An 11,749-nucleotide genomic window follows, 5' to 3' on the forward strand; every position below is an offset into this window, starting at 1 on the left:
TCCTAAAGGAATCCAGGCGGTTATCGAGTCCAGAGGCTGATGCTTGTAATGATTTCTCCAGGGGAGACTAATTTTTTTGTCCGGTGAGCTTATAATTGATAAATTGACGTCAGAATATCACCCACACCTAATTGGTCATTAAATTTCAACTAATATCTAAATATGTGGAAAAAATAAACTCAGAACATAGTGCAACGTATAGTCTATAGTAATTTTTGTACTGAGAAAAACCGGGCGAGTTGGCCGTGCGTTTAGGGGCACGTGGCTGTGAGCGTGCATCCGGGAGATAGTGGGTTCGAATCCCGCTTTTTAACAACTCCTAGACTTTTCCTATACCATCGTTGCCATAAGACCCATCTGCGTCGGTGCGATGTAAAGTCACTAGCAAAAAAAAAAAAAAAACTAGTACTGAGAAAAATCAAAACTAATATAGTTCAAATATTGTTTCACTGCTGCAGAGAAAAAGTTTAAAGAAAAATAAATAATAGCACTTTCGTGTTGTCATAAACCTCTTCAGAACCCGAATTATATCTTTAATAATAATAATAACAATAATAATAATAATAATAATAATAATAATAATAATAATAATAATAACCAAGTTCTTGTACAAAGCAATCGACAAGTTCACCGATACCGTACGCAGAAGACGATTGAAATTCTATGGCCACATATGTAGAATGGACGACACTAGATATGCAAAAAGATTGCTTGGTATAATTAATTCAAAGAAGGTCAAAATAAGCTGGTTTGAGGAAATAAAGCAGGACTTCAAAGAAATGAACATCACAGAAGATGTCATCAGGGATCGCAAGGCTTTTGGGAATCTGGTTGAAAAGCACACGTTCACGGAAAAGGCTAAAAGAACCACAGGGAAACAATGGACGGAAGAACGCAAGAAACAGCATAGCGAGTTCATGAAGAGATTTTGGGAGGAGAAGAAGAAAGGAAAACCATCATCAAGCTAACAAGTTCCAACGCGCTCTGTAAACGGGCATAACGAAGAAAGAAGGACCAAGTTCTTACCTCTTACGAAGTCCACGGTTTGAAAAGTATGCATCTTATAGTAGGTCTCACGGACCCGTCTTCTGACAGGATCCTCATCATCTATGTCATAATCCCGGAACTGATTCAGCGGTTTGCCGGCGTAAATGGCCTCCGGCCGGTAAAGCTCAGAGGGATCGAGCAGTCTCTGCAAGAAAATGTAACACATTACTAGTATTATTTATATAGTGAACATATTCCTTTAAAATGAAGATCACACTATCTCCGATTGTATACAGAATGTTGTTATACCTCTTGCCAAGAAAGCAGGTTCTGACAAGTGTGAAAACTAGCGCACCATTAGTTTAAATCCTCATGTTTGCAAAATTTTAACACATATTACTGTATTTACAGAAGGATGGAGAGATTGGTTGAAGCTGAGTTCAGAGAAGATCAGTTTAAAAGAAGGAATTTAGGAACAGGTGAAGCAAGTCTGACTTCACGTCTGATCTTGGAGGATCGATTGAAGAAAAGCAAGCCCATGTATTCTACACGCCATTCGTAGATCTAGAAAATTCATTCGATAATGTAGATTGGACCAAGCTATTTGAGAATCTGAAGATGATCGGTATCAGATGCCGAGAAAGAAAACTACAATCTGTACAAAAATCAGTCTTCAATAATAAGAATCGAAGGCTATGAAAAAGAAGCAGTAATCCAGAAAGGAGTGAGGCAAGGCTGGAGTTTGTCCCAACTCCTTTTCAATGTGTATATAGAACAGGCGGTACAGGAAATCAAAGAGGAGTTTAGAAAATAAATCACAATGGAAGGAGAGGGAATCAGAACTCTGAGACTTGCCGATGATATTGTAATTTTTATCTGAGTCTGGAGAAGATCTGGAGAAATTGCCGAATGCTATCGACACAGTCTTCGAGAAAGAGTACAAGATGAAAATAAACAAATCCAAAATAAAAGTAATGGACTGCGGTCGAATGTGCCGGGCTGAGTGGCTTAGACGGTTGAAGTGTTGGCCTTCTGACCCCAACTTGGAAGGTTCGATGCTGGCTCAGTCCGGTGGTATTTGAAGGTGCTCAAATACGTCAGCCTCATGTCGGTAGATTTACTGGCACGTAAAAATCTTCTGATGGACAAAATTCCGGCACCTCGGCGTCTCCGAAAACCGAAAAAGTAGTTAGTGGGACGTAAAGCCAATAACATTAGGCCTATTATATATAGTCACGTGATGCAGGAAATACCGTATGAAATTAGGAAATGAAGCCTTAAAGGAAATAGATTAATATTGTTACTTGGGGAGTAGAATAACTAACAATCGCAGAAGTGAGGACATAAAATGCAGACTAGCACAAGCAAGAAAGGTCTTTCTTAAGAAAAGAAATGTGCTCACTTCGAACATTGATACAGGAATTAGAAATATGTTTTTTAAGACTTCCCTCTGGGGCGTGAAATTGTATAGAGGTGAAAGAAAGAAAGAGAATAGAAGTTTTTAAAATGTGGTGTTACAGAAGAATGCTGAAGGTGAGTTCGGTAGATCGACTTAGGAATGAAGAGGTAGTAAATCGAATGGGTGAGAGGAGAACTACTTCACGAAGCTTGACCAGAAGAAGAGATGGGACATATCTTGTTCAGTTGGTTTTTCTTGGAGGGAAGTGTAGGTGGTAGAACCAGTACGGGTAGGCCAAGATGTGAATACGACAAATGGATCAGAATAGCTGTAAGATATAGTAGTTACGTAGAAATGGAAAGGTTAGCAGGGGATAGGGTGGGCTCGAGAGCTGCATCGAACGAGTCAATCCACTGATAACCCAAAACAACAACAACAACAACTTTTCTGAAATTTAGATACCTTGACATTACTTTGGATCGCCAGGCTGAGGGACTCAGACGGTTGACGCGCTGGCCTTCTGACCCCAAAGTGGCAGGTTCGATCCCGGCTCAGTCCGGTGGTATTTGGAGGTGCTCAAATACATTAACCTCGTGTCGGTAGATTTACCGGCACGTAAAAGAACTTCTTCGGGACTAAATTCCGGCATCTCGGCGTCTCCAAAACCCGTAAAAATGTAGATAATGGAACGTAAATCATATATTATTATTATTATTATTATTATTATTATTATTATTATTATTATTATTATTATTATTATTATTATTATTATTATACCGGGAGGTACACCTCTACGCCGCGCATTCAAAATAAGCGCCTTAATTAACTCCTCTATCGAACAAACGTGGAAACTATTACAGCAGGAACTTAGAACTTTAATCAGAAGATGTCACCACTGAAAAATTAAGTAATTGTTTTGTTGTGAAGTTTCCTAAACTGAGTGAATTTCTCCTGGTTTTGTTTGCCATTCATCAAGAAGTTTGGACAATCTTCCACAGATGACACTACCAAAAAAATATGTTCATGCACCCTGGTGCAAGGTGTAAGAACTTATAACTTAAAGAAGTTTTGTATTCCTAGGTTTTCCATAACTGATCGATGTTCATTTATTTTTGGGTTGGCAAAACTTCTTTTTCTTTCCGCCAGTTTTGAATCTAGCCAATCAGGAATTTTTGTAATTAATTTTCAACCAATCCCGCATTTCTTGTTCACTTTGTGTTAGCCAATACAATTTAAGAGGGTGTGTCCTGATTAGTCTTGAATGATCTCGAACCTTCCCTGAGGGTATATAAACTGCGGCTTTTCATGTTTCCTGGCCAATTGATCGTCGTCTATCTGAGTGTGTGTGTTTAAGCAGGAGGCGGGTGGCCTCTTTATTCGGTAGCTAGAACATGTACAAGGTAATGGCCACATAATTCCATCTTTCTTGCTGTAGCCGCAAATTATTCCGAGGGGAAGGTCCGAATCTTTAACTATGTAATCTACTTTTCTAAAATGTAACCTTTATTTTGACTAATGTGAACACTTCATAAAATCTTTAATTGTAAATCGGGGATAGACAGTGTATACCCTCTCGAACTCCCCTTCATCTTGGTTTGAGGTGACTTCGTTTTGTAACGGTTTTATTCCTGTAATGTGTTAAAGTGATTTCCATGCGAGCCACCTCAGTAGGATGGGAATAGCCCCTGCTTCATCGGCTGAGATGTTTGTTGTTGCTAGTTGCTTTACGTCGCACCGACACAGATAGGTCTTATGGCGACGATGGGACAGGGAAGGGCTAGGAGTGGGAAGGAAGCGGCCGTGGCCTTAAGTAAAGTACAGCCCCAGCATTTGCCTGGTGTGAAAATGGGTAACCACGGAAATCCATTTTCAGGGCTGCCGACAGTGGGGTTCGAACCTACTATCTCCCGGATACTGGATACTGGCCGCGCTTAAGCGACTGCAGCTATCGAGCTCAGTCATCGGCTGAGAGCCCTATAGGTTTTAATATTTCATTATCTGGAGCGCAGTGTTCACCTCCATTCAGTCTGTGTTTCGGGCCGTTTACTTAACCTGTTTTTTTTTTTCTTTCACAAAGGCCCCATAGGTTGGGTACTAGAGACCCCTGTTTCAAATTATAGTTGGGCCATGGAAGGCCAGAGAGTGTAAAATTTTGATGATTACCCTGAGTGGGCCGTAAGAAACTGAGAGCCTGTTAGCTCTTTTTCAAAGTTCTATAATTGTGAAGGGTGCCTCTGGAAGGCTTGACATTTTAATTGAGGGAGCAAGTGCTCTTGAATTAAGGGGATTTCTGCCCTTGGATAAATGATTCCTTATTTTGAATTAAAGTTTTGGTAAACTGAATCCGGTATCTCTGACCTTGTAAAAAAGGGGCTTGAAGCCCAAAATTGTTGAAGTTCTGAATCTTGGATTTTCATAGTCTTGTTTCAAGATTGCTCTGTACCTGATATATTGTTATGTTCACTCAGTGAAAAATATTGTTAAGTTTGTTTTTGGAAAAGAAATATAACCTTTTAAAGTTTTAACTCAACTTTGATATTGTAGATAGACCCATTCAACCCGGCACCTTCTTTAACCTCTTTCTGCTCCACGGGTAACCCCGGAACAATTATTATTATTATTATTATTATTATTATTATTATTATTATTATTATTATTATTATTATTATTATTATTATTATTATTATTATTATTATTAAGGTATGCACGTTTTCGCCCTGTTTATTGATTTCTCAAAGGCAATTGATTCAATTTCCAGTGGTATAATTGTACCGGAGGTGCAGTACACCTGCTCCGTACATTTAAACTGAACGCCTTTTAGAAGGCCATCTGTAATGTGAAACTTGAACTGTGTATTGGAAGTAGTTTGAACTTTAATCTTCAGATGTCTGTACTATCAACTTATGTGCCCCCTCTGATGGGAGGATGAACAATTCATTTTCAAAAATTGTAAAATATAACTCGGAAGCGTGAGATGGTGTCCACAGGGCCCTAGATGAGTCTGACGCTGCTTTCACGTACTGCTTGTTCCAAGTTCTTCACCTTTACCTTCTTTGGTCAACTCTCGTTATATTCCGACCACGGCGATATACTTGGGGAAATCAATCAATCAATCAATCAATCAATCAATCAATCAATCCTGATCTGTATTTTGGGCAGTCGCCCAGGTGGCAGATTCCTTATCTTTTCTTTCCTACCCTTTTCTTAAATGATTGCAAAGAAATTGGAAATTAATTGAACACCTCGATTGGTAAGTTATTCCAATTCCTAACTCCCCTTCCTATAAACGAATATTTGCCCCAATTCTTCCTCTTGAATTCCAACTTTATCTTCATATTGTGATCTTTCCTACTTTTAAAGACACCACGCAAATTTATTCGTCTACTGATGTCTCTCCACGCCATCTCTTCATTGACAGCTAGGAACATACCACTTAGTCGAGCAGCTCGTCTCCTTTCTCCCAAGTCTTCCCAGCCCAAACTTTGCAATATCTTTGTAACGCTACTCTTTTGTCGAAAATCATCCAGAACAAATCGAGCTGCTTTCCTTTAGATTTTTCCAGTTCTTGATTCAAGTAATCCTGGTGAGGTTCCCATACACTGGACCCATACTCTAGTTGGGGTCTTACCAGAGACTTATATGCCGTCTCCTTTATATCCTCACTGCAACCCCTAAACAAACAAAACAAAACATGACGGCCTCAGTTCCTGGAAACGAGCTGGAAGCCAGCTGTCAATCACAAGGTCAATATAGGAAGGTCTGGTTACGCAACCACAATCCTTTGCGGTGATGGCCATATTGGGTCTTAAGCATCGTTATGATGTGGGCGGGCCCGATGTAATAATATTAAATATATTTGCATTTTTAAAGCAAATGGGATACTGCACTACACCAAATTGTCAGAATTAGTCAACTGGCGGGATTATAGTGTTTCGCTTTCCAGTGATGAGCAATGGTGAGCTCAGTGAACACGGTAAAAAAATACAGTTGTGATAAATGGCAACCCACTTATAATTTCGTCTTGTTCGAGATTAGTAAGTTATTACAATGGAATTATTCCTGAAGAATCATATGTTTATACTAACAATTGTTGTATATGTAGGTTCCATTATGTATTTTCTTCTGATATCATTTTGATGAATCGCAATTTGAATAGATGGGTGTAGATGGACGGTAACACTCAAATGGAATTCGATCCCAAAAATGTTTCTAATCCACCCAACTCTTTAAAATGTTATAGGAAAGTTTCCAAACAAATATATATATATTTTTTAAGAAGCAGCAAATGTTATAGGAACTGTATAATAATATTATTCGTGTTTTCTTTTTTTGGAGTTAGCTACACAAGGGAGGTCGTTTAGAAAAAATGAAGTATGGGACCTGGCACAAGTAAGCTAAGTGGCAGAAAAGAAGCCAGGACTCAGTTAAGGGCCCCGTAGTTGCCAATCTGGGATTCCAAGTTAAGAGACCCTCGGGCCTCTTTTAGTCACCTCTTACGACGGGTAAGGGAATAGCGTGGGTGTTATTCTACCACCCCCACCCACGGGGGTCGGGTAAAGATTATGAAAGCCAATACAAACAGGTTCGCAGTTATATACCGCAAGTGTTATACCACTCCTACAACAGTGATACATGTGATTCGAATAAGTGTAGCCCAATATTCACATAATGCCTAAGTATTCTTCTTATTCTTTTTATTACAGTATGGTTGACATCGCACCGACACAGATAGGTCTTATGGTGACGATGGGATAGGAAAGGGCTAGGAGTGGGAAGGAAGCGGCCGTGGCCTCGTAATTAAGGAACAGCCCCAGCATTTGCCTGGTGTGAACAATGGGAAACCACGGAAAATCATCTTCAGGGTTGCGAACAGTGGAGTTCGAACCCACTATCTCTCGAATGCAAGTTGATAGCTAAGTGACCGAAACCGCACAACTACTTGGTCGGTCTTCTTCTTCTTCTTCTTCTTCTTCTTCTTCTTCTTCTGATGATTATTATTATTATTATTATTATTATTATTATTATTATTATTATTATTATTATTATTATGATATTACCTTATTTTTTTTTGCCAAAAGCCAACAGAATACTGTAGCCCTACAAATTATTATCACCGGTCTTCAAATGATGTTGACATAAACATAATACAGATGCCGGGTTTGAACCATTTTGTGGGGACAGTAGAATACATCCAGGGTATCTCTTTCCTGTCGTAAGAGGCGACTAAAGGGGGTCCAGAGACTCTTAACTTGAGAGCATAGGTTGGCGAGCACGGAGCCCTTAGCTGAGTCTTAGCATTCTTTCCACTTACTTGTGCCAGGCTCCTCATTTTTTCTATCGTATCCGACCTTCCTTGGTCAACTCTTGTTCTTTTCCGACCCCGACGGTATTAGAGCAGTCGAAGCTTTGGGAGTCTTTCATTTTAAAGAACTTCGTGGCCTTTCTCTTTCTTTGGCCATTGCCACAATTTTTCGAAGTGTCGGATCGTTTCAAAATTTCTCCTCTGATTAGTGTTAAAAGTGGATGGTTGCCCAATAGCACTCCCTGTTAAAACAATAATCACTACCACCACTTTGTACTACTCAGCTACATGGGTTATCCATAAACTAGTACCCAGTAGCTGAGAACATCACTCTTGTTATATATAGGAAGAGAATTTTTGCCTCAGAACTCAAAGAATTTACCGCATCAATGGATAACAACAGCGTGCGTTCAGTATTCGGGAGATAGTTTGTTCGAACCTCACTGTCGGCAGCCCTGAAAATGAACTTCCGTGGTTTCCCATTTTCACACCAGGCAAATGCTGGGGCTGTATCATAATTAAGGCCACGGCCGCTTCCTTCCCACTCCTAGCCCTTTCCTGTCCCATCGTTGCCATAAGACCTATCTGTGTCGGTGCGACGTAAAGCCACTAACAAAAAAAAAAAAAAATACAGCGAACATAATTTAATGCACTCAACTCAAGAGGCATTCAGTCTTTGTCAACATGCTGAAGTAACCCTTTAGAAACGCAGTACCCGTTACTACTCTCTTAATAAAGGAAGTGCTCAAGGAAATTTACTACAACTGTCTTTAAATACTTTTAAGTTCAATATTTCATCTATTCATGATATAATGGAGGTACTGTATAGATATCTATGTTCCTGTAAATGAGATTACGTTCTTTTCTTTTCTTCTCTTCTAAATCTCTACAGATTTTTCCTTCTGCTCCGTTTACAGACTTCAGGGTTCACACAGATTTGGGAGGCCCCTCATAGGAGAAACCCCCCGCAATGTGCGGATTCATGTCTTTCCTATCTCTTCAAATGGAATACTAGGGTCAAGTAAGCTATCTGTTCTGTTGCCTGGCGGAAAAATTGACCGACGTGACAACATCATCTCATGTGAGTTTTGATGACAAAAGATACGTATATATATATATATATATAGAGAGAGAGAGAGAGAGAGTATTTGTTAGTGGCTTCACGTCGCACCGACACAGATAGGTAAGTCTTATGGCGATGATGGGGTAGGGAAGGGCTAGGAGTTGGAAGGAAGCGGCCGTGGCCTTAATTAAGGTACAGCCCCAGCATTTTCCTGGTGTGAAAATGGGAAACCACGGAAAACCATCTTCAGAGCTGCCGACAGTGGGAATCGAACCCACTATCTCCCGGATGCAACCTCACAGCAGCGTGCCCCTAACCGCACGGCGATACGTATTCCATTCGCCGAAAGTTCTTCCTTTCTGCCTTCCCTCCTTTCTTCTTATTCATTCTTCCATTCTTTCAACTTCTTTTCTTTTCTTTTATACTTCATACTCCGAATACCAATTCGCCCTTCCTTCCTTCCTTCCTTCCTTCCTTCCTTCCTAACTCTTTTCTTCCTCCCTCCCTCCCTCCCTTCCTTCCTCTCTCCTTTCCTTCCTAACTTTTTTCTTCCTGCCATCCTTCCTTCCTTCCTTCCTTCCTTCCTTCCTTCCTTCCTTCCTTCCTTCATCCTCCCCTCCCCTCTTCCTTCCTCTCTCCCTTCCTTCCTTCCTTTTCTCCTTCCTCCCTCCTTCCTCCCTTCATTCTTTCCTTCCTTCCATCCTCCCTAACTTTTTTCTTCCTCCCTCCCTTCCTCCCCTCCTTCCTTTCTTCCTTCCTTCATTCCTTCATTCCTTCCTTCCATTTTATCATGGATATAATTTTGGGCTGGGGTCTATCTGGAATTACCGTAATCAATTTCCCGACACCATTGTAACCATGGCAACCAGTATTTAGTATGTCAGTACTGTAAGAACGCACCCTTCGTGAGAACAAGTATCACCGAGTGAGTTGGCCGTACCGTTAGGGGTCACGCAGCTGTGAGCTGGATTCGGAAGATGGTGGGTTCGAACCCCACTGTCATCAGCCCTGAAGATGGTGTTCCATGGTTACCCATTTCCACATCAGTCAAATGCTGTGGCAGTACCTTATATAAGGCCACGGCCCCTTCCTTCCCGCTCCAACCCCTTTCCTATCCCATGACCGCCATAGGACCTATTTCTGTCGGTGCGACGTAAAATTGTAAAAAGAAAAAAAAAAAGAGAAAAGAGCGAGTACCATTTACTATCTATCGTACTTGATGGCGATTTGAACATCGATCTGAAGTCAGCACCTTTCTCCTTCATGTGTTATACGGTCGCGCTCGAATGAAACGACCCAGTCACTTCCATTACGAGGTCATATTGGTCATAAAATCGTTCACTAAGTTAGATAGACATCGAAATAATTAAAACCCACGGATGTACAATACTTCTCTCCCACTTACTTGTCAATCAATCAATCAATCAATCAATCAATCAATCAATCAATCAATCAATCAATCAATCAATCAATCAATCAATCAATCAATCAATCAATCAATCATCAATCAATCAATCAATCAATCAATCAATCAATCAATCACTACTGATCTGCATTTAGGGCAGTCGCCGAGGTGGCAGATACCCTATCTGTTGTTTTCCTAGCTTTTCTTAAATGATTGCATAAAAATTGGAAATTTATTGAACATCTCCCTTGGTAAGTTATTCCAATCACTAACTCCCCTTCATACAAACGAATATTTGCCCCAATTTGTCCTCTTGAATTCTAACTTAGTCTTCATATTGTGATCTTTCCTACTTTTAAAGACACCATACTTATTCGTCTACTAATGCCATTCCACGCCATCTCTCCACTGACAGCTCGTTTCCTTTCTGCCAAGCTCCTCACTTCCATCTATCCTATCCGACCTCCCGTTGTCAACTCGTTGTTCTTTTACGACCCCGACGGTATTAGAGCATTCGAGGCCTAGGGAGTCTTTCATTTTCATGCCCTTGCCTTTCTTTGGCCGATACCTTCATTTTTCGAAGTGTCAGACCCCTTCTAATTTTTCCTCAGATTAATGTTAATAGAGGATGGTTGTCCAGTTACAATGAATGAATGAATAAATGAATGAATGAATGAATGAATGAATGAATGAATGAATCAATCAATCAATTACTACTGGTCTGCATTTAGGGCAGTCGCCCTGGTGGCAGATTCCCTATCTGTTGTTTTCCAGCCTTTTCTTAAATGATTGCAAAGAAACTTGAAATTTATTGAACATCTCCCTTGGAGATCCACCACCATGTCCACCACTTACAATAATTCTGGCCAAATATCTGGTGGAAATAACTTGGGTTCGTCGCGAACATTTTTTCTTGCATGTCGTCTCTTGCAAGGCTCTGTCTTAATCCACAGTTCACTTTACGCTTCAGAGTACAATGACACTGTATCCTAAACAAAGTGATTAATCGCTCACTTGATTCACACTCACTTATTGCTCAACGTAGTCAAATATTAACTAGCTTCCTTTGTTCAAACATAGATGTTAGTGACATTAAAGCACTTACCATTTTATCTCCACGAGCAGCTTCATCATAATGTGATATTGTGTCCTTCCACCACCAATGTGGTCTATAAACGGACGTTATCGCCTGATCTTTGATCCTCCCGTGAAGAGCAAAGTGGACATCGCGTCTGACCAACGCTGACGAAGCACACATTGCATAAAGTAACAAACGAAAAAAACAAATGAGCAAGAAATACACACACATACACGCTGAGTGAGTTGGCCACCCGGTTTGATCGAGCTTGCATTCAGGAGATAGTGGATTCGAGCGTCACTGTCGGCAAGCCTCAAAATGGTCTTCCACGGTTTCCCATTTTCACACCAGGCCTTAATTGAATGAATGAATCAATTAATATAATACTCTTCTTTCTGTCACGAATGATCAACAACTGTGGGAAAAGTATTCCTTTACTGTGATCATAATATAATACATGCAGTTAGATTTTACAATATTAAAGAAGTATTACAAAATTGTTTGTTTGTTTGTTT

General features: G+C 40.2%; 1 protein-coding gene across 1 annotated transcript in view; it reads right to left on the bottom strand.

Moving 5' to 3' along the window:
• Window positions 1-11,391, bottom strand: part of LOC136866524 (inositol oxygenase) — a 53,831-nt gene extending 42,440 nt beyond the window's left edge. The window contains exons 1-2 of the mRNA XM_067143571.2: window positions 11,262-11,391; window positions 1,027-1,192 (exon numbers count right to left, since the gene is read on the bottom strand). Of these exons, the coding sequence (XP_066999672.1) occupies window positions 1,027-1,192; window positions 11,262-11,264 (169 nt within the window). The 5' untranslated portion in view covers window positions 11,265-11,391. The remainder of the gene's footprint in view (window positions 1-1,026; window positions 1,193-11,261) is intronic.
• Between the last annotated feature and the right edge of the window lie 358 nt (window positions 11,392-11,749).

This window comes from Anabrus simplex, chromosome 3 (genome assembly GCF_040414725.1).
Source record: "Anabrus simplex isolate iqAnaSimp1 chromosome 3, ASM4041472v1, whole genome shotgun sequence".
In the NCBI taxonomy this organism is placed as follows: domain Eukaryota; kingdom Metazoa; phylum Arthropoda; class Insecta; order Orthoptera; family Tettigoniidae; genus Anabrus; species Anabrus simplex.